Source organism: Solanum stenotomum, chromosome 3, assembly GCF_019186545.1.
Source record: "Solanum stenotomum isolate F172 chromosome 3, ASM1918654v1, whole genome shotgun sequence".
Classification (NCBI taxonomy): Eukaryota; Viridiplantae; Streptophyta; class Magnoliopsida; order Solanales; family Solanaceae; genus Solanum; species Solanum stenotomum.
This window is the reverse complement of record NC_064284.1, coordinates 6,115,297-6,136,454: the sequence shown is the minus strand read 5'-3', so window position 1 is coordinate 6,136,454 and position 21,158 is coordinate 6,115,297. Positions and strand designations below refer to the sequence as shown.

Here is a 21,158-nt window from a genome sequence, read left to right as displayed (position 1 = left end):
GACTAATAAGAATATCTTTATTTCTACCTAAAATAACTCTTTTTAAAAAAAAAAACATATAAAATAAGTTGTAGACTTCTTATTTCAATTTTTTCTCCATTATCCTAACCTCAAAATATAAACACAATATAATATTTTTTTTTAATGTATAATAACTAGGGTTGTTCAAAACCGAATAGAAATCGATAATCCGAACTGAAAAAATATTATTGGTTTATTGAGTTATTAATTTAACAATTTTGATTTCTTTTTTGTTATCGAGTTATTGACTCTTAACGGTTTGAAATTTTTTCTTAACGGGTTAATCGATAGACCGATAGTAAATTAAATAATTTCATTTATATCATTTTGTATAAAAGTCTTTGATTTAGAGTTTATTTCCTACTTTTATTTATGACTGTCTCAAACTCTTGGTTATTCTACAATGTAAAAGTGTTTACTTTTGAGCAAAATGCAATTTGCGAATTTTTGTGCATGGTTCATTTGGTTTGTCACTTTGTTTCTAAGTGATTTTTAAGGATTTTTTTTTTGTGTCAAATCTTAACGGTTAAACAGTTAATCAAATCTTTAACGATCAATAACAGATAAACTAATATCTTAATAGTTTTATAACGGTTTAACATTTCTACAAAACCAATAACCAATAACTCAAACCGATATACAACCCTAACATGTAACAACTCCTCATCCACTTCTCAGTTTCTCAATACACGAAAATATCCTCTATATAATTATCAGATTTTTTTTATATACTAAAAAATATCAAGATAATACTCATAATTTGAGATGTAATAGGTTAATTAGTAGTCACACATAATGCAGGGAACTAGTAACGTGATAATTACAATTTACAACCACTTTCTCCCTTTATGTCCACCGTCATGCGCTTTAATATTGTGATATTAAAATGCTCTTTTTGCTACCACAGTTACAAATTATGGTAAGTTGACATGTGTTGGCTTTTCCAGTTCTAGAGTCATAGACTATGGTGAAATGAATGAACAGTGAGGGAGCGAGTAAAGTTATAATAAGCTATGGCGAAGTGCTGAAAATAGAAAGCTGATGAACTGATCTGTGGAAAACGAAGAAATATTGAGGAAATAATGAACGAACATAATGATCTTCTGGACTGAAATTTTGAAGTAATGGCTAGGGTTAGGAATTATTGTTCCATTTCGAAACCGGCGATTTGGATCTGGTTAATCTCTGCACTTACCTTTTATCTTCTATTCCTTATGGCTAATCGCAATTCTACAGGTAATAGTAATGTTGATTTATATATATTAGTTGTTTCCTTTTTTTTTTTTTGGACATATTTTGCTTTGGTTGTTGTGAAATCAGATTTACTCATGATTGTATATAAGTAATTAATTCTGTAGATCATTTAAATTGATTCTTAAGTGTGTTTTTGTATTACTTTATTTCTTTATCTGCTGCTTCGCCGATAATTTAGCTTGTTGTTATCCTTAATTAATTAGCTCAGATTGACTTTCCATAAAAAAAATTTGTGTATAAATGCACTTAATACTACTCAGGGATTTGTATATAGTATATTGTGATAGCTGAGTGAGACATAGCTGTAATCGAAAAACAACCAGACAGAGATATTGATACATCGAGATCTCAAATGCAGGATTTTGGTAATTGTGAAAGGTTTTTTATTCTTAATTTTTTTTTTAATAATAAAATGGTAGATTCTGACTAGTAATTGGGAGGCTTTGTGCTTGCTTTTGGTTTTCTTTCAGTTGCTCTTTGTGTTAAGTTTATAACTCTGCTAGTTATGTTTAAACTGTTAATTTATGTGAAAGTTGAGGCCTAAGTTGCGCGGACTCTTCACTTTTGATGCCGCACTCATGTTGGATTCTCCAAAAATACACTACTTTTGGGGAAATCCGACATAGGTGAGGCTTTAATCTTGGTAAAACTGTTAATCTAGAAGAAAGTTGAGGGTGTGATGTTTCTCTTTAATTTCTCGTTAGGCGTGTTTTCTTTATTGTTGTTAATTTTTATATGTGGTTCTGATGGAGGAGCATTCCTTTCCATATATCAGTGATGTTACATTCAAATGTAATGCCATTTGGAATCTCCTTTACTGTATCGGACTCCAGAAGAAAAGGTTCTGTCTCCCTTTTTAAAACGATTATGTTTGCAATATCGAATTCTGGCTTTCTTTGCATGTAATCCAGAACACAATAAAACATCTTGGGAACTAATATATGGAGAAACCATTTTGAATATCATAGCTTGTTGTGTGTTAAACACGCACAAAAAAAACCCACATCTGTTACTTGAATTGATAAGTAATTAAATGGTTGGAACAGAATGGTCTATCTCAAATGCGGAGCAGAGGTCTAGATTGTATGAAAAGATGGAGAAAGACTTGGAGGATCACGGAGCTGCTTTCCTCAAACAGGGAGAAACTACTCAATCACTTTCCCTGTCAGATCTGTTTATTCTCAAAGATGGAGTAGTCACTCCTGTCCTCAAGGTTAATTTCACTTATTAATCAACATTCATCCATATTCTTATTTGTTCTGTCTAAACTGAAGGTGGTTAATTTCCTTCTGCGTATAGGCTGCAAATCCCCCTGTGCGAGCGAATGTTTTGTATCTCAATCCAGAGTATTCTGTCCCTATTGCGTAAGTTTTACTTTTTGATTTATCTGGACAAAATCAACCACAAAATTTCCTGTCTAGCACTGAAGCAAAATCAGTTATGTTTAGTTAATATTAAGAAAGCCAAATTTGCCTATTTTGAAGGACAATATTGGCTACTCTTACAATTTTGTTCAGTTATGTGAATTCTACTTTTCATATTGAACTTGGAATTGCTATATTCACACTTGTTCTCACCTGTTTTTTTGTAAAGGGATGCTGTGAGATCTATATTCTCGCCACATTTTGATAAAGGTATGGTGTCTTTCTTATTGATAAATATTTGGAGGGATGAGTTAACCCTTTTTTAAACATCTCTCATTCTATTAATTTTGATGCTTATACACGTGTTGCTTAGCAATTTGGTTTCAGAACTCTAGTTTATATCACTTTAGCATGTTCCACGGATCCCATCACATTACTGCTGTCCCTGCTTCTGAATCAGAGGTAATAACATTTTTAGATGAAAAAGTATCTTAGTTTACGTCCTTTCTTCTCATTGAATTGTTATGTTGATGATGCTGAGAGTGTTCTGTGTTTCCTCAGATTGAAGCTGAAGCAAATGCTGTTAGAGCTGTTTCTGAGTCAATCTGCCCACTAAAAATTACCCTAGACAGAGTGGTTCTGACATCAACTGGGGTGTTAGTAGGTTGTTGGCAGGTATTTTAATGAACTTCAGTCTCCCCCCGCTCTTCATCTTAATCTATCTCTCTGGAGTATTTTAGCAAGTCTCTAAAAAGTAAATGTTTGAGATAAGAATATTGCCAGAGCTCAACTCTACAGTTTTTGTTTTTTCTTTTATTCTGAATGTAGGCCATTCTAGACACATTGATGTTTCAAGCTTTCTTAGGAAGTTTTGGGAAGCTCTTCTTTGCTTTTGGATATAATCTTGCGGCTGTATAGAATATTACTTATGCTCGCAAATAGATGATTAGGAACCTACATTACATTGATTGTTCATCTTCATCAATATCTGTGTTGGTATGCCCTGGCTATGGCTGTCTTTATTTTTCAAAATACGCTAAAAGTTAGCATGGAAATTTGCGGGGTCCCATCCCGGATATCATCCACATCCTTTTTGGTCCACCATGTATGCGTCCATTTAACATAATTAGGGACTTCAGAATATCAATGTATTTACTGAACTTCAGGTCTACTTTTCCAACAGGTTGTTTAGTCTTGTATGTAAAAGCAGTATTTACACTATTATTTCATTATCAAGAGATACATGGTTACGTTTGCAAGACATGCCTCGCTGTAACGATGTTCAATATAAAGAATGTGAATTCCTCGAGTGTATCTGGTGACATAAATGAGGCAAAGACTTTTTCCTTGTTCATGAATCATGAACATCTATCTCAATGACCATAGAAATGAGTTATCTTTTTAATTTATTTATGTTGTTTCTCTCCTCTAAGAATGGCTTATGATTTGACTCAAATTACTACTCTACAAGTAGTGCACCACTTTGCAATGGTCATCACATGTTGCAATCATTAGGTTAAAAAATATAATGGAGATATAAGTTGGTGAAATTGTATTTTCTTCCTTTTTACACTTACATTTTATGTTTTCATTTGTAGGTGGACTCTGGAAGTGATCCAGTAACTATCAGACAAAAATTGAGAAATGCTCTCCCACATGCACCTGTGAAGCAACTTGTGAGAGCTATACAAATCTTTTCTGCTTTACATCTTAGTGAAGATGCTTATGTCTTTGCACTTCAACCACTTGGTGCTAATTAACTCACATATATTCAGAAAGCTGTAAATATAGTGTTGGTAGTAAAACCATTATGAACTTTAATGATAAATCTGCCATTGCTATTGCAAGATTCTTCCACTCATGGTCCACCCCCTTTAGGTTTTAGGACTATTTTCTTTGGTTTAAACTCTTGTCTTCTCAAGATAGTGCTGTTAAAATAATACATCAATATTTCTAACATTTGCTGACCACACTTCCTTGGTGCTGCAGTATGATGCTGTAATGCTTCATACCTCATTTGCCAGACTTCTTGGACATCCTAGCAGTTGGCCTGAGGTAGTTTATTACGAGCATCTTTGATCTGTTGCCTGCATTTTTAATCGTCTATTGTTTTATTGATGTTTAATCTGGAAATCACTGCTTAGTCCCCTGTGATACGTTGTTTTTGGTACTAAAAGGAAATAACACTAATTAACTACTAGCAGTTACAAAAAGTCTGGATGTTTAACACCTCGTCATAGTTCAAGGAAGAGTTAAAACATAAGGGGATGGGGGAAAACAATAAAATCTTGATGGAGATCAGTCCCACACTACCAGTTTACTTCCTAGTGTTGGCATCTTACTATTGAGAGGGAAGAACAGTTCTTTTTAACGCGGGAAGATGAAGGAAAACCAAAACTATCAACTTGGACTTCAAATAAGGTAAAAATAAATAATGCTTTTTTAAAGGAAGTTCATTTGAAATCTTAAAAGCTCATCTAAAACATGACTGAGGGTGATTCAATTAAAGAGACTGTAAAATTTGTTGGAAAATCGCCCTCACAGTCTGGGCTCCAAATAAATTACAATAAGACTAGACTTCATTTCAACCAGAGCTCTTTTTTCCCTTGAAAAGTTTATCATGAGTTTTCCCTTAATTTTCATCCCAAAAAATAGTCACTTGGTTAATTGAATGTTTTTCTTGTTCTTTCAACTTTCCTTTATCTTGCACAGGAAGCAAATAAGGTTTCAGAACTCCAATTTCTCCATGAGCTCGTGAGTAGATTAAACAACAAAATCAGTGGCACTAAGGTAATTTTTGGTTTTTATCTAAATTAACCCTCATCGCCTTATAGTGAATGCATTGACCCCCTCCCCCGTATGATGTGCTCGTGTTGGTCATGTCTGGAATTCATGATTCTGCGTTTGGAAGGATTATGAGGCACTTTCCATACACTTCAACATGTGTTTTAAGAGAAGGAAACAATTTGAAGCTTAAATCTCAAAATGGGATGCCAATTTGAGTATGTGTGGTCTTGTTGTCTCCCCACTTTCATAGAGAAGCCAATTTTACTCTCCGTTATTTTACCTAAAAAAAACCTCCAAAAGAGACGACACAGCTCCTTAGAGCATGTTTGGGGAAGTGATGGAGGTGAACAATTTGGGTGTAAAACAAGTTGGAACATTCTTTGTAAACCTTGATGAAGCGGTGGCTTGGGATCTAAACATATGATCTAAACATCCTGCAAATAGGATTTACTCTAATCAGATAGTGTGTATACAGAGCTTCTAGAGCATAGGAATTTGTTGTGGGTCGTTCATACCATAGAACTGTTCCTGGGCTTGGGAAATATGCTAAAACTTGGGCCTCATCCAAGTTATAGAAATTAGCTAGTAAAGTCAGGTTTCCTTTTTTATAGCAGAAATCATTCATGTTTGAAGGGTTACCCATGCTATCACGCTAGCTTGAGAAGCTAATCTTTCATCGGAAGATATACCATGTCATTATAAAATGCCTAGTTGGACCCTAATGTATTACTCAATTTTTAAAAAAAGCAGTCTTGCTTTGTTAATGTCTTTCTGATCTTCATTACATTTATTTCATATGTTGCAGGCTACTGTCGGTGAGCTTTGGTACGTTGAGGAATATGACATATTAGCGCTTGCGTTGGATGGAAGAATGAAACTCCGCAAGTTCCAGCTTGGCTGTTCGAAAGTGTGAACCTTTCACCACTGGCTCCTGTATGGCAAAGCCATTCACCTATCTATGGGGATCATGCGAATTCTGATGTACAGCTATATTCACTTCCACTATATATACAAAGGAGCGCTAGAAGTTGGATATTACAATGTATTGTTGCTATTTGAACATTTCTACATGATACTTGAAATTTATAATATAAGTTTGTTAAAAGTATGTGGTGAGCATTTTCAAAGTGTCAAGTCTTTGGTGTAGAAGTTAAGTTGGGGTCAAATCTATGCTTATTGTTATAAAAAAATGAGCTTGAATTTTATCTTATTGACTAATGGCATATGCTTTCCTCTTAAGTTGATCTTTGTCGCTCTTTACCCTCGGAGATGCCACCTAAAGACTATTGTTACTCCACAACAAATTCGCCACCAACTACACCCACACACACACTCACAAAAAAAAGACATAAAAATCTCCCCCAAATCAGACGATCTCTTTCACGCCTTCATCAATACCATTTTCCTCTGTCGACATCTTAAACCTATCTCGATGGCCATAATATTGTTAGATGTTGTAAATGATTTAGGAATTGAATATTATGTATATGTATGGGTTTAGCATTAGAAGGTTTAGGTGAAGCTCTGACATCACTATTGAGGGTATTTACTTTTGAGATTAAGGAATAGAAACCTAGTCATTGAGGTTTATTAGTGTTGAAGACAATGAGAAAGTATGGAATTAAATCTTCTCTTTTTCCTTATAAAAATTGTTGAAAATTTTATATCGTTAATCAATAAATGACAAAAAATAGATCTTACTCTAACAATTAACCAAAAATAACCCTCTTTGTAAAGTTCATGGGTAAAATTTGGACCTTTTGTCCTAAATAAAATGAAGGGTAAATTAAAAATAAATAAAAATTGGAGGATAAAGAGAGAGAGCAAGTGAGAGGAGAGGCGTGTGTGAAAGGTAAATAAAGATGACATGACATGGGCGAAAAAGCGAAGCGAGTGGAAATTGCAAGCATAAACGTGTACGGCTTTGCTATTTGACAAAAAAACAAAGATCGCGTGGCACGCATCTCATGCGTTCCCCACTTGATTCTTCCCACCACCAGCTGCTCGCCACACGCCCCTCCCCACCCACAACATATTAAAAAACATCTAATCCTAATTCCTTCTTCTCCTAATTTCATTTTCCGACTCTCCCTCTCCTCTCACCATTCCATCCAGGTATAATTTTTCTTTCTACCTCTTTCAATTTCAGATTGCTCTATAGTTTTAATCATTCTTATCTTTAAGCCCTATTTGTGGTGTGTTTGAAATGATTTACTTCGTTTAGGATGCTAATTCTTTGGGGTTTCGGTTTTACAAAATTTTATTAGGTTTTTTTACGTCGAGAGAGGCAGAGGAGCAGAAGTCACAGGGCTTCTTTTACAAAAAAATTGTTCTTGCTTTGGTGAGGAATTGGGAACTACTGTAAATGTTTTCTTATCAATAAATAATTAATTATAGAAAATGGGTTAGGTTTCTGCTTCGCTTGAGTTTTACTTACCTCAATTTAAGGGTGTGTCTTGTGTTCCGCTGTTTAATAGCAAAGCATAGGAAATAGATGGTGAAGTAATGATCAGCAAATCGACTGATTAAATGAAGTATACCGCGTTAACACTGAAAATTTGTTACTTCAAATGAATTTAGCTTGATTGTAACACTTTGATCAGGTTGCTTGTTCATCATTTGACCAACTGGTATCTAATTTTGAACAATAGCAACTTACCTTTTGTCTTCTTTTCTCAGGACAACCAATACAGTCCAAAGCCTACACGGTGGACTCCAATAAGAGATGGATACAGAAAATCCTGCTCCAATAGTTGAAAAGGATACCACAGATGCTGAGACATCATTAGATAGGTCAGTTCTTTTAGATCTTCCACTTTTTGTAGCCTGAATGTCGTATCATTTTTTCTCTCTTAAGTATGGGAATCTTCAATAAACCTGTGGTCTCTTTGTTTTTAAACTTATAATGTGATTTTTTTGATAAAGTAAGTGGTATTAATAAAAGGCATCAAGAAGATGCGAGAATTACAAGATGTGACATTTGAGCTTACAAAAAATCTCTAGGTGACTATACAAACCATCTAAGCCAAGAACTAATGAGTTAATAAAGTCCTGAAGCTGTGCATTAACAACACGTTACAAATTGGACCTATACAAATTGGCAATACACCTTGCCTTGAAGATACGAAGTTGACTACCCATCAAAACATCTCACTCCTCTCTAACCAAATACACCAAAAAAATGCAAGCAGGTATCAAAATCTAGATCTTCTTGATGACTTTGTCAACTCTCCATAGGCAGTTCTCATAAGCATCCTTAACTGAGAGGGGTGTGGCCAATTAAAACCAAAGAGACAAAAAACATGTTCCATATTTTTGAGGCCACCTCACAATGAAGAAGATGTCAGGTGGTTTCAGCCTCTTTTTTTTTTGAGAAGGATGGTTTCAGCCTCTTTTTTGCACCTATAGCATCTGTTTGGGAACTGTATTTTCCTTTTCTTTAGATTGTCTTGGCTAAGATGCCTCATATAGAGCTGTCCAAGACTCCAAGTAAAACAAACAACCTTAGTTGGCAGCTTGGTCCTCCAAATGAGTTTCCAAGACCAGTTGTCTATGCCTTGATTGTATAAATTCCTTCTTTTTGGTATCCCCATTTGAGCTTGTCAACTTCCTGGGGATGTGATTTTTCATGCAAGTTTGATGCCAAAATTGCTTCTTATTCAAAGCTTAGCTTCTGATTTTGTTAAATTTGCAAGGGCATTGACCCCTTATGTAGATAGAGAACAGATTTATGCCTCCATGGACGGAGAAAAAATTATTCTGTATTGCTGGGATCCTTTTTTCTTTTTTCTTTTGATACTAGAGAAATCTCATGTGAGTTAGCTGGCATACTGGTCAGCTCGGTAGGGATCTTTTTGTGGTTGATGATACCAGCTAGGCAGCAACTATTTTTTTTCACAAGTTTAACACATTATAAAAAGCCCAGAACCATACCTTGTTCGTTTGTAGACATTGTCTCACTGACTAACTTGCAAAAGTTCCTCACAAAATTTAGAGAATGAATTTCTGCCTCTTCATAACTCTATTCTCATATCTTTGAATCCTCATAAAAGTTCCCAAGTCTCAGGATAAATACAGTAATAATTTGTGTACTCAGTTCATGTATTTATTTTGACTTTGTTTTGACTGCTCTCTGCATCATTATCAGTGGAATATCTATACAAGTACTGATTGTAAAGTTCTCTTGTTACAGCTCTCATCTCGGGAAGAAGATTCAGAAGAAAGTTCCAAAAAGAATTCACAAAGCTGAGAGAGAGAAAATAAAGAGAGAGCATCTGAATGAGCTTTTTCTTGGTTTGGCTGATGCTCTTGGTAATTTCTTGATTGCTTATAACTTTCCCATGTCCACCTCTGACAAATCCCCGGAAGTGGTTCCTCTAGTGTACATTTTCAGTAAATAGATTGGCTAATTTATTAGACATGGGTGTGCCTTATTGGTGCAGAACTATCTGAGCAGATGAATGGAAAAGCTTCTGTATTGAGTGAAGCTGCTCGATTTGTAAAGGACATGCTTTCTCAGATCAAGCATATGAGGACAGAAAATACAACTTTGCTGTCTGAATCTCAATATGTAAGTGTCCTAATTTCTGGGAGTTTTGCCAGCTTGGAGATGCTGCCCATTTTTTCTCTTTTTAATGTCCTTTGAAGTTCGAACCTGGATTCACATAGAGCATTGTGCCACTATACGGACATGGTATACACACTAAATAGGATAAATATGAGGTCCAAACTGAGAAGAGTTGCACCCCCTTGAAATGAACCGGCGTTCTAATTATCTAATGTGAGCTCGCCAGTAACTCAAGGAAGATACCAAAAAATGATGTAATAATAAGACAGTGGGATTCATTTTTTTATGAATGATTGATTTTGCCCTTCATTCCTCATCCAGGATGTCTGATCCACTCAGTTGCAATCTATACATTACAGCTTCACATATATTCTGCTGTTATTCTTTTCTAGTTCTGCAGTTACTAAACCTGTCTTATTGACAGCTTAGCGTGGAGAAAAAGGAGCTTGAGGATGAAAATAGAGCTCTAGAGGCTGAAATTAGCAAACTGCAGACTGAGGTCAAAGCAAGGGAAGCTGAGACTAGTCTTGACCTAAATCTAGCTCCTCCTGAAATTCATCATACAGAGTTTGCCTCACAAACTAACTATATGAGATTGCCTGCTTCGGAGCACGCATTTCAGCAGTCACAGATGATGAACCCTGTGTACGTCTTTCCCTTGAGTTCTAATCCCCAGGCTTATCCAGCGCCTGATGCTGCAGATTCCATGGCTATGCCCACATCTACTGTGAAGAAACCACAGCCCAGATACCCCACTCCAAATGATGTATGGCCATCCCAAATCCTTGAAAAGAGGCCTCAGTTGTTGCGACAGGAGGTTCAAGATGGTGCATAATAATAGTAGTCTAGTAGAAACGAGACATTCGTTCATAGGGAATGGCATGTATACTTAGTTAGGTAATGTAGATTTAGACGATAAGCAGCAGCAGCAGATTCGGCAATACTTTGGACTTGCAGCTCTCCATTGTATATAACCTTTTTGTTGTATTTTGATCAGCAATAACCTAGTTTGTCTGTCGAGTATGGAGGTAGTATCAGTTGAGATCAACCATACCATAACAGTGTTAGATATACAGAAATATGTTGGTAAACAAAACCTGTAAGTAGGCGCTTGACGTGACATCTATGGATTTTGATGTTGAACTCTAACAATGTTCTTGCTGTTGAGGTCATTTTCAAGCTCTGGGTTTCTCTAAGGTGGCCAAAATTAGTCCTAGTCCCTTCTATTTTGACAAGGTAGGAGACAGAGAATTGACTTTAAGAGGTCGTTTGGTAGGGAGTATTAGGAGAAATAGTTCAAGTATTATGTGTGGTATTATTTAGTACTATGTTTGGTAGGAATTTTGGGTCTATGTATAATCAATCCACGGATTAGTTATACACCCTACATGGTATTATAGGTTGTATAACTAATACCTTCCATTTGGTGGTATTAGTTCTAATACCATGGGACTAATCTAGGTAAAGACAAAAATACCCCCTCAAATCCTTTTAATTATTTTGTTTATTTTCTTGATTTTATGTTTTATATTTTAAATTTATTTAAATAAATTAGCTTACAAATTTTATTATTTAGATATATTTTTTTGTTTCTAAAATATGAGTTATTTAATCTATTTATTATTAATATAAAATATTATAATCCGACTAATATGCTAATGTTGATGTGTGAATTTAAGAACAATTCATAAGTCAAATATTGCCTCTTAACGGAAGTCCATTAAACATTACACAAGTAGTCTAAAACAAGAGCATATATATATATAAAACATCTCGAGTATAAAAATAGTTTAATTTATTTTATGATAAAGAGTTTTTTTTTTAGTTTATTGATACAAAACAAAGTTCAATAAATTTTCTCTATAAATTATTATAGTTGTGTGACCTTTTGAGATATTAACTCCAATTTATTAAGATGACAATTATTTACTCTCAAATAATTTAAGTGAGAAAATAGTGAACATGACAATAAAATTTTTATTCTCCTAGCTAGTTAAAATGCTATAAAAAAAATATTATCCTTCAATTATCTACCTTGACCCAATTACATGAAATAGAAAATCCCTTAATAACTCAAGTGTATAATTGGAAAGAATTTTTTTTGTAGAGTTTTAAACCACACACAAAACTAGGTAAAAAATAATGAACCAATCTCATGATAAAAATAATCTCTGCATTACTAATCCATGCATTACCAATCTCTGCATTACTAATCCTTGCATTATTGATCTTGTACCAAACGACCCTAAGTATCATTATTATTGTAGAAATCTTAAGAAAATGACAGAATTGGTCTCGTGTTTGGGAGTTGGTTTGAAATAGTCACTTGGATATATTTTTTTACAGTATTTTTGTCCTTCCATTAAATTTATGAAACGCGATTTCAGTTTTCGTCAAATATTTAACAGATGTTTGCTATTAAATTAAATAGAAAATGAGGGGAAACAACAGTTGTTTTACAATGTTGACAATTTTGATAAGTTAAAATATGCTCACTTTTGATAGTATAAACTATTAAAAATAACAACACACACTATAATTATAAAAGTGATGTTTGGAAAGGTTAAAGTATATACAAAGTTGCTCCGTGTTTTGAAGATAAACAAATTATTTTAAATTTTTTAAAAATATATTTAAAGGACTATTTTAATAAACCAATCCAAAAATAAGAAGTGGGTTTTCTCATTTGAGATCTTGCACTCACTTGTTTTAAGTTGGGATTTCACTAGAACCTACCAAAAATGGTCTTTTGTGTAAAATAAGAACGGGTAGGATTTAGGAAGGGACAAATATACAAGTCCCGCAAAGTTTGGTTGAGTTGTTGGATGGTCGCACGTATATTATCAATTTTTTATTCAGCCAACTCATCTTTTAACGTGAAGGTGTTTTTCCGCTTGATGTTCGAAGTTTGTATTGGAGCTTCAATTAAATTTGAATCGCGTACATGATCTATTTGAAAATGACGCTCCCAACATGATTTTTCTCCATTCGAACCTGAGGTGTTTACTGCAAGAAACATTTCTTTTTATATTTTTGCAGAAAAAAATCATGGTAATTGTTAGAAAAATAATTCTTGTGAAACTGTAGATTAAAAAATAACAATCAAACTAGACTACCTAAGTTCTAACGAACTTAGCTTTTTTTGTTACCCCCACATACAGTGAATTTAATTATAGACTCTAGTTACCTTTTCTCTTCTTTTCCTTTTTCATAATATTATTATGTTGTTAATTTGACCTTAATTTTTTTTCGTGGGGGAAGTTTTTAATTTACAATAAGAGATCAAAAGTGAGAAGGGAAACGTGAGAAGCAAGTATAAGGCAAAATAATTGCACAACAGATGGAGCCAAAGTTATATTCATACTTTTTAGCTTTCAACTTTATGTTATTGTGGAAATAGTTTTTTCCCTTCTTAATTTCTTCCTTCTCTTTTGCTAGTGGAAATAATTTTTCTCCGGATATGGACATTATAATGTACCAATCATGGCTTTAACTGAAAATGATAATTAGTAAAGCAGATTCACTATAATGAATTTAGTCTGTAAAAAAAAAAGTCACATTTTTATATTTTAAAATAATTCATTTATTCTTAATGAAATAATTTACAATCATATAAATAGTTAAAACTTATTTCACAAGTTTCAAAAGTCTATCTATTTTTCTTATATTTCGCAAATAATTAAATGATGTCACATAAATTGAGATGAAAAAAGTAATAATATAGTATTGAAAATCTAAATTTAAGGAATAATATTTAATTTGTTTGATTAATTTCTATTTAATAAAGTAAATAAAATTAACACAATATAATGAATTCAAAATTTATCTAGAAATTAATGGGCGCACACAAGCATATGGAAGTAGTTGTAATAGAAAAATAGAAACACACTAGCTGCATTATTTTGGAATATAAACGACAGCCGAGAAGTCTCTGTAACTTTACTCTTCTCTGAACACACAAAGCAATAACTCTCATTCTCATCTCCCAAATCTACACCCATCTCCTGCTGCTGCAACTACCACTGCAAATCTCAGACTTACAACTCATAATTTTAGTAATTTTTTAGTTCAGCAAAATGGGAGGATCTGGAGGAGGTATAGTAAGCTTACTCAAGGTCATAATCAGCAACTTTGATGTTCTTGCTGGGTATCTCTTCTTCCTCAATCTTCGATACCTACTCCTTTTTCTTAGTATTTGTGTTTTTTTCCCTAGTTAAGTCATAGATGATGGACCAATTTAGGAGTAATTTATTCTTGTGAAGCTAATTTTTGTTTTCTCTTGTGCGTTTGAAATTGCAGGCCGGTGGTTAGTTTGGTGTATCCTCTGTAAGTGGGTTCACACTTGCTGATTTTACTCTTTTTTTTTTTTTTGCCTTATGGCTTCATATGTGATGTTTTGGTACTGGGTTTTGGGTTATTTGACAGGTATGCTTCAATTAGGGCTATTGAGACCAAATCCCCCGTGGATGATCAGCAATGGCTTACATACTGGATTTTGTATTCTATGATTACACTTTTTGAGCTGACGTTTGCCAAGCTTATTGAATGGTAATTTTTGCTCGGTTGAGACTTGTGTATTCTTTTCGGTTGGTCTTTTTCAAATTCCGCGAGAGGGAGAAGTAATTGTCTGTTTATCGCTTGTAGATGGAGCACTACGATTATTCTCCTTTTGGGGATTTATGTTCTCCATGGTTATTTCAATTATTAAATTTGGCTTTCCTTAGGTCGGGATGAGATGGAAAAACAGATGATAGTTGTGAATAACCTTTTGTGACTTTTCGTAATCATGAAGCCTTTGAGCATTTCATTTCCAAATCTAATTTGGTTCCATCCTAGTCTCTAATTATTTGTCATAGAAGAATGAGACTTTGAATTACTATACACTTTTATGTGATGATGTGACGACGATGTTAAGTTTTACTAACTTGGTAGATAGAGACTTAACACTAGGTGATTTTTTCCCATCTATTCAAGCCTTGATGGACACAGTTACTTGGTACAAGTGTTGGTGAGGTGAGACGTAGTAGGTATCCGTGGAATTAGTCAAGGTGCGCACTAGTTGGCTCTGACACAATGGTTATTAGAAAACAAAAAAAGTTTGGTGTTGTAGATTGTCGAACAAGTGATGAGTGATGACACACTACCTAAGAAAGAGAAAGATCATCTCCTGATTGCAGTTTGCTATTAGGAGTAGGAAAAGTAAGTCAACAGTCCTTCTACAAATTATAGTCATAGAAAAAATGGGGTCACAAAGTAATTATGCTTGAAACATTGTTAGGCCAGGTGAAAATGATTCTGATGGTTAAGTAAATGCTCTTTTGAAATCATAAACAGTGACATCTTGGAGCAGCTGTCATGAATGACAAAAGTTTTGAATGATTTCCAAGTGGGTTAGTACTCATATAGTGGAGTCTTCACTAGTGTATTTGAAGCAAGAGCAGTGATCTTCATAACTATCTGCTTGACAATTTCTTGTGAATATGGTTGTATAAGAAACTGGATTGTCAAGATAAACACAAAAATGAGCTGGTGATGGTGTAGTTGACCTTACCTTGGTTGAAATGATATGTTGGAGCACAAGGTGCTTTCATATTGAGCTAAGGTTAGGAACACTTTCTCCCCCTCACCCGCTTTTCCTTTTAACTATGGGTCATGTTTCTTATCATATTTGTCCCTTTCTTTCGAACTCATCATATTTTCTGAAGAAGCCCATTGAACACTGAAGGGAAAAAGTGAGTAAAACAGATTGATAGAAACACATTTGTCTGGCATAGTACATGAATCTCTTTTATATCAGTTTGCTTCTAGTGAGTTTAGATGATCACTAAATCTTTTCCGAATGCCAGATCTGGATTTTTTCATTATATATTTTATTCACTTTCTACGTCAGGCTTCCTTTCTGGTCATATGCAAAACTGATAGCGACCTGCTGGTTGGTCATACCTTACTTCAATGGTGCTGCGTATGTGTATGAGCATTATATTAGGACTTATATTGTCCAACGAAAAGCAGTTAACATCTGGTATGTGCCACGAAAGAAGGATGTCTTTAGTAAGCCAGATGACATCCTGACTGCTGCAGAGAAATACATAAAAGAACATGGAACCCAAGCATTTGAGGAGATGATTCACAAGGTATGCTAATCAGTTCGCTGTGTTATTTATATGTTGAGGAAATGTCAGACTGATAGAAACCAAGTGACTTGAGGTATTCTGAAATTGCAAAATTCATGGTTTCAAGAAGTGGCTCATTTCAGTTTATTTCCCTGCAGGCTGATGGAGAACGAAAGACCCATACCAGCAATTACGTGTTTTATGATGACGACTACAGATACTGAGCCTTGATCACTACAGTTCTTTTTGTTTGGTTTCTGCTGCTCCACTACTTGAGGGAAGGCAGAGATCTATCTGATGTTGTAAAGAGGTGCCCTGAAACTGATGTTTGGTCTTTCTCCGTGTGGACTACTTTCTTTGGTTTTATAGAGTTTTTCGCAATCCTCTAACCTATGTATGTTATAAACTAATACTACTCATCCTTGTCACCGAGTCTTTTCTCCTAGACTAGATACTGTCTGTAATTGTTAATTTCAAGCAGTTTGTTAGTGATAATGAGAATCGTCGCTCTATTTATCTTTCACCTGGATTAGGAGATTTCATCACATTCAAAACTTTGGCTTTCTATTACTCTTATCACTAGTGAAGTCTGAGTGGAGTTGATTGTTTGCCTGACTTAACGCAACTTTTAAAATACGCAAGCGAGTGCTGCGTTGTACTCCCGCTTGACACAGGAAACTGGAGCAGCCTGAAAGTGTATTAGGCACTTGAACTTTTCAATAATGGTCTTCAACTTTTCTTTGTTACTCGATGATCCTTTTGTTTGTCAATCTAGAGAGGTATTGGGACCTTTGGTCAGATAAGTTGATTAGCTTTTTGGTAGACGTTGAAGTTGGTTTAAACATAGTGGTAGAAAAAGACAAAAAAATTAGAATATCTTGCAAATTAAATACCAAGTGAATCAAAAAAATAAAATAAGAAGTTGGTTTAAAGTTTAAACATAGTGGTTGAAAAAGACAAAAGAAAAAAGAATAATTATGGGGGCATTCCGAGAATTGAACTCGGGACCTCTCGCACCCTAAGCGAGAATCATACCACTAGACCAAATGCCCATCTTGTTAGATTGTTTTAAATATATAATTTGATTATTGTAGAGCGTTGAAAGAAGATATACAGTAAATCCCAATTGGTTTGATATTGAAGTTCAGTTTACCCAATGTTTTAAAATTTGTCTTGATAGTTCATTTTTATTTTTGTAAAAGAGAATCACTCATTAAACATGCATTACCTTAATGCCTTGTATCATGTCATACAACAAACCATTCGATGTGGGGTGTCCCAAAATTGACAATTTTTAATTTTGTACAAATTAAATAATTTAAATCCATTAAAATCTTCAAATTCTAAATATTAATTGATACAATATTTTCTCTATCAAACAAACTTTTCAATCATTGCTTTATATCTAATTCCATTTATCATAAATTCATCACTATATTATACTAGTCAATAAAATATACTATATGTTTTGACTCTATCTTTGGCTAAATACAATCATACATCATTATGGAATGAAAGGAGTAGTTGTTATACAACATCTTTTTACAAATTCTACATCTAATTATTCCAACCTTGGAATTTAGTATGAAATATGTTTGTACTATTACACTGTGGAAATTATTACACAAAAGAAGGATCTAAAGGCCCGCCTCTCTCTATAAGCAAAAGAGAGGAGAACATTCTATTTCTTTTCACAAAAGATCCTTTAGCATAATAAATTGTTAAAGAGGTAATAATCCTTTAGCTTGATAAATAAATGCTAAGAGAAGAGAAGAAAACAATGTTAAAATCGATTGAAAAATAATGTGACTCCGCAACTACTATTTCCCTATTTTAATTTTGTGAAATACAATTCAATCGACATAAAATTTATAAAGAAAAAAAAAATGGATTTGAGATCTTAAAACATGTACGTACAGTAATAATATTTCTATGACTACAAATATTTATGTCACAAATCATTTTTGAAAGGTAATATACTTCTACTATATCAATTTATGTGTCAAATAATTCAAATTTGATCGTAAATTCAGGCATGGAAAAATTTAGTTTTTTGAAATGAAATTACATATTTGAAAATTGCGTAAAAAATATTATAATTCAAAATATTTAATATATAAAATTACAGTAAAAGATGGAGTTGTTTAAATGTTAGAAATATGCCAGAAAAAGTAATGTAAAATAGGAAGGTAGAGATAATAAACCCAGGTGGGAATAAATAGGCGGGAAGTTAGTTGATTGGAGAAATAACTGAGAAAAACAGAAAAGGTAACAGTAGTGCCCCACTATCTTGCCGCAACAGATTCATATTTCGTTGACTACGTGGCATCAACAAAGGTATAATTTCACCATTGAACCACCAAATAAGAAAAGAATTCCCTGCTACGTATATATTTCATTTCGATCACACGCAATAACTTACGTACTGCTCACAGTTAAAGGAGAGAGAGAGAGAGAGAGTAAAAACCACACTAATTTCCTCACAAAACTCTCTGCCAAATTCTCATTTCTCTTCCGCACCTTCCGATCCGACAAATTTTGCTTATAGAGAAATCTACTGAGGCTTCGCTTTTGCTATCAAATCGAAAATCTACGCTTCTGAGTTCCGTTCGTATTTCCTCTGTTCGTTCCTCTAATTCTTATGAATTTTTCCAGAATCGACCTCGGTTGACAGTGAGTGTGCTCTTTAATTACCTGTATTGATCTTAGTGGAAGCACAAACTATGAGTTTCGTTATCATTTTCCTTGAATTTTGTTTACTAAATTAACGCTGTGTTTCTGTTAAATATACTGTTCAAACGTGTGTAAATTGGTTCGCATTGACATAAACCCTTCCTCCTTGTTAGTTCTGATGCTGTTTTTCTGCTGAATTTTGAACGGAAAATATAGGTGTATGTTTTTTTTTGGTATAATGTTTTTACGTGATATTGATATGTATTCGCGATTATAGTTTAGGGAGTTGTGTTGTTGAGTACTATTAAATAGGACGCGGATGTTGTCATGAACAGTAGTAGTTCGGGATATTCAAGGAGGTTTTGCTTAGATTTTAGATGTAATTGCTACATGCTAGGATATTTTGTTTAAATGTAGTTGATGCAACTAATTTGTTTGATAAGGTGATACTACTAGTGGAAAGTAATCTTAAATCATTTTTTTTGGGAAAAAAATGCCATTTCTTAATAGTTCGTGTTGAGATGCTTCCAAAAACCATTTTCCTTATTTTATGCTTATTCATGTTTTTTGGTTCTTCTGAAATAGTTTGTATGATATTAGTATCCTTACTCTCTTGTACGTAGAAGTCATCCTATGGAGGAACTATGGGGGCTCTTTTGCCAGCTACCAGATGTTTGGTATTGTCATGATCAAAGTGCTAGAGTTCATATAACAGCTTAATGAACAACGTACAGAGGAACAGTCTTGGAGAGAGGAGTGTGGAACAGGTGATGTTTATTGCTGCTTTAGAATAGAGCAGATATTGAAGAAGGGTAAACAATTAGTTTCACTGTAACAGCTCCACATTGTGCTTTCCTAAAACTCCTTTTCCTCCAGGAATAGGTCTTTTTTGAGAACAAAGAAACTCTCACACCATTATGAGAAAGTTGGCTTCTTATTGCGAAATAACACTATAAATGTTTGTATCATTTAGTCAATAAAGGAAAAGAATACAAACTGCAGGTAATAGAAGTACAGTAATCCTTCTGGCTCACCTAATCATGCAATGAATAGAACCATGACAATAATTACATCAACACCTATGTTTTTGCTTTCAGACCTTTACATTATATTTGTTTATCAAGACGGATGATGCAAAAAGAGAGAAGGTTCCTTGCAAATTCATATATTAACAACTGCTCCCAATACCTGCAATAAGCAGCAGTATATCCATTATGACCATAAATTTAAAATTAGAAGTCAAACTTTAGATAACATAAAGGATCCTTAGCTATTTCTTTTTCTGGTGGCTCCACCACCGATACCTATTTACTTTACTGCATGTTATTAATTGATTTACTTGTAAAACGACCAGTTTGCTTCTTTTTTTCCAGGAGAACATGTAATGTGATTATCTTCTATAGATATCTAAAAAAGTTATTCTCTGTTAAAAAGGAGATAAAAGCTAGCATTGCTGTCACAATTAGATTCATTTTGAGTGCCATATTTTAGCACATATTTTCTTGGTGTGGAATGTCAGATAAAAAGAGCTTATAAATTTGCACTATTTTTGTTGTAGTCTGTCTTCCACTCCCGCATTAGCAAAATAATAATCCCTTTGTTCCATGCTGTATATAGAACTTTCCTTTTCAGTTCAATTCCAAATTGATTTTAGCAGAAAATTGTCAGTTATATTATACTCCACAAATAGTTACATGGATTCCATGTTCACTCTTTTGAACAGACTTCTTTCCCTGTTTCACTTTAGAACTCTAGAAACTAAGATTTGGACCTTTAAGTTTCCCTTGTTAAATAGTGGAAAATTTATAGTCTCGTAATAACCATACAAATCAAGATTATTAATTTGAGGAATAAGGGAGTATCTGTTGCTGATACGGTTAAATTTTTATATATGATTTGCTTGTTATCTTCAACCTACAGATCCTTGTTTTTGCAACTTGCAGGCCATTACAGCCTTAAAAAGAGGATCATACCTACTGAAGTATGGACGCAAAGGAAAGCCAAAGTTCTGCCCTTTTCGTCTTTCTACTGTATGAACTTTGCATTAGATTGTTCATTATTTCCCAATCATTTTGCATATTTTTTTCATCAACTTATATTAAACTGATGGGGTGAAATAAATGTGGTTGGGTTTCCAATCCTTAAAGCGTAGGATAGGGAAAGCTCAACACTTTCAATTTGATATTTCTTTTGTTCAAGCTACATGGTTTCTTGGTGTAATTGCTTTTCCTATACTGTGATATCTTTCTCTTGCCAAAAGAGAGGATTGAGTTGAAGTTAAAGTGTTAGAACTTGGTAAGAAGAATGTGTAGAGCATCCTAGGCACCAGGCCAGCTCTATGCTTCTTTCTTTGTTCTGCTGCTTCTCCCCTCCCTCCCT

The 21,158-nt window shown here is 34.0% G+C and overlaps 4 protein-coding genes, 1 long non-coding RNA gene and 1 other non-coding gene across 7 annotated transcripts in view; 4 read left to right on the top strand and 2 right to left on the bottom strand.

The window, feature by feature from the left end:
• The first annotated feature begins 871 nt into the window (after positions 1–871).
• On the top strand, positions 872–6,550 carry LOC125857947 (uncharacterized). Its single transcript, XM_049537609.1, has 10 exons — positions 872–1,257; positions 2,322–2,488; positions 2,575–2,639; positions 2,869–2,909; positions 3,013–3,101; positions 3,201–3,314; positions 4,238–4,315; positions 4,629–4,694; positions 5,352–5,429; positions 6,232–6,550. The coding sequence occupies exons 1-10, from the start codon at positions 1,146–1,148 to the stop codon at positions 6,337–6,339; spliced, it is 918 nt and encodes a 305-aa protein (XP_049393566.1). The 5' UTR covers positions 872–1,145; the 3' UTR covers positions 6,340–6,550.
• A 711-nt stretch (positions 6,551–7,261) lies between these two features.
• On the top strand, positions 7,262–11,016 carry LOC125857951 (transcription factor bHLH47). The gene is made up of 5 exons (XM_049537612.1): positions 7,262–7,541; positions 8,106–8,219; positions 9,619–9,737; positions 9,869–9,996; positions 10,418–11,016. Exons 2-5 carry the CDS (start codon positions 8,152–8,154, stop codon positions 10,826–10,828), a joined length of 726 nt encoding a protein of 241 aa, XP_049393569.1. The 5' UTR covers positions 7,262–7,541; positions 8,106–8,151; the 3' UTR covers positions 10,829–11,016.
• Positions 10,744–11,547, bottom strand: LOC125857977 (uncharacterized). Its single transcript, XR_007445707.1, has 2 exons — positions 11,239–11,547; positions 10,744–11,206 (listed from the first exon to the last, which is right to left on the bottom strand). It is a non-coding gene; the product is annotated as an uncharacterized LOC125857977 (long non-coding RNA).
• A 2,343-nt stretch (positions 11,548–13,890) lies between these two features.
• LOC125857962 (HVA22-like protein a) lies at positions 13,891–16,551 on the top strand. The gene is made up of 5 exons (XM_049537623.1): positions 13,891–14,140; positions 14,293–14,319; positions 14,419–14,541; positions 15,884–16,127; positions 16,265–16,551. The coding sequence occupies exons 1-5, from the start codon at positions 14,070–14,072 to the stop codon at positions 16,328–16,330; spliced, it is 531 nt and encodes a 176-aa protein (XP_049393580.1). The 5' UTR covers positions 13,891–14,069; the 3' UTR covers positions 16,331–16,551.
• A 535-nt stretch (positions 16,552–17,086) lies between these two features.
• TRNAP-AGG (transfer RNA proline (anticodon AGG)) lies at positions 17,087–17,158 on the bottom strand. The gene has a single exon. It is a non-coding gene; the product is annotated as a tRNA-Pro (tRNA).
• A 1,385-nt stretch (positions 17,159–18,543) lies between these two features.
• The window catches only part of LOC125857926 (PH, RCC1 and FYVE domains-containing protein 1-like), a 10,911-nt gene continuing 8,296 nt past the window's right edge, over positions 18,544–21,158 (top strand). The window contains exons 1-3 of one of the 2 annotated variants that reach the window (XM_049537585.1): positions 18,544–18,779; positions 19,406–19,546; positions 20,723–20,809. In XM_049537585.1, coding sequence (XP_049393542.1) covers positions 19,499–19,546; positions 20,723–20,809 — 135 coding nt within the window. In that variant the 5' untranslated portion in view covers positions 18,544–18,779; positions 19,406–19,498. Of the gene's footprint in view, positions 18,780–19,402; positions 19,547–20,722; positions 20,810–21,158 lie in introns of both variants that reach the window. The other variant, XM_049537584.1, reaches the window with a different exon arrangement.

Excerpts from the sequence above, each read along its gene's own strand:
- LOC125857947 (XM_049537609.1), top strand. The coding sequence starts at position 1,146 with ATGGCTAGGGTTAGGAATTATTGTTCCATTTCGAAACCGGCGATTTGG. Across the intron at positions 2,489-2,574 it reads TAGTCACTCCTGTCCTCAAG|GCTGCAAATCCCCCTGTGCG; the intron begins GTTAATTTCACT and ends TTCTGCGTATAG. Across the intron at positions 4,695-5,351 it reads ATCCTAGCAGTTGGCCTGAG|GAAGCAAATAAGGTTTCAGA; the intron begins GTAGTTTATTAC and ends TATCTTGCACAG.
- LOC125857951 (XM_049537612.1), top strand. The coding sequence starts at position 8,152 with ATGGATACAGAAAATCCTGCTCCAATAGTTGAAAAGGATACCACAGAT. Across the intron at positions 8,220-9,618 it reads GCTGAGACATCATTAGATAG|CTCTCATCTCGGGAAGAAGA; the intron begins GTCAGTTCTTTT and ends CTCTTGTTACAG. Across the intron at positions 9,997-10,417 it reads TGCTGTCTGAATCTCAATAT|CTTAGCGTGGAGAAAAAGGA; the intron begins GTAAGTGTCCTA and ends TCTTATTGACAG.
- LOC125857962 (XM_049537623.1), top strand. The coding sequence starts at position 14,070 with ATGGGAGGATCTGGAGGAGGTATAGTAAGCTTACTCAAGGTCATAATC. Across the intron at positions 14,141-14,292 it reads AACTTTGATGTTCTTGCTGG|GCCGGTGGTTAGTTTGGTGT; the intron begins GTATCTCTTCTT and ends TTGAAATTGCAG. Across the intron at positions 14,320-14,418 it reads GTTAGTTTGGTGTATCCTCT|GTATGCTTCAATTAGGGCTA; the intron begins GTAAGTGGGTTC and ends GTTATTTGACAG.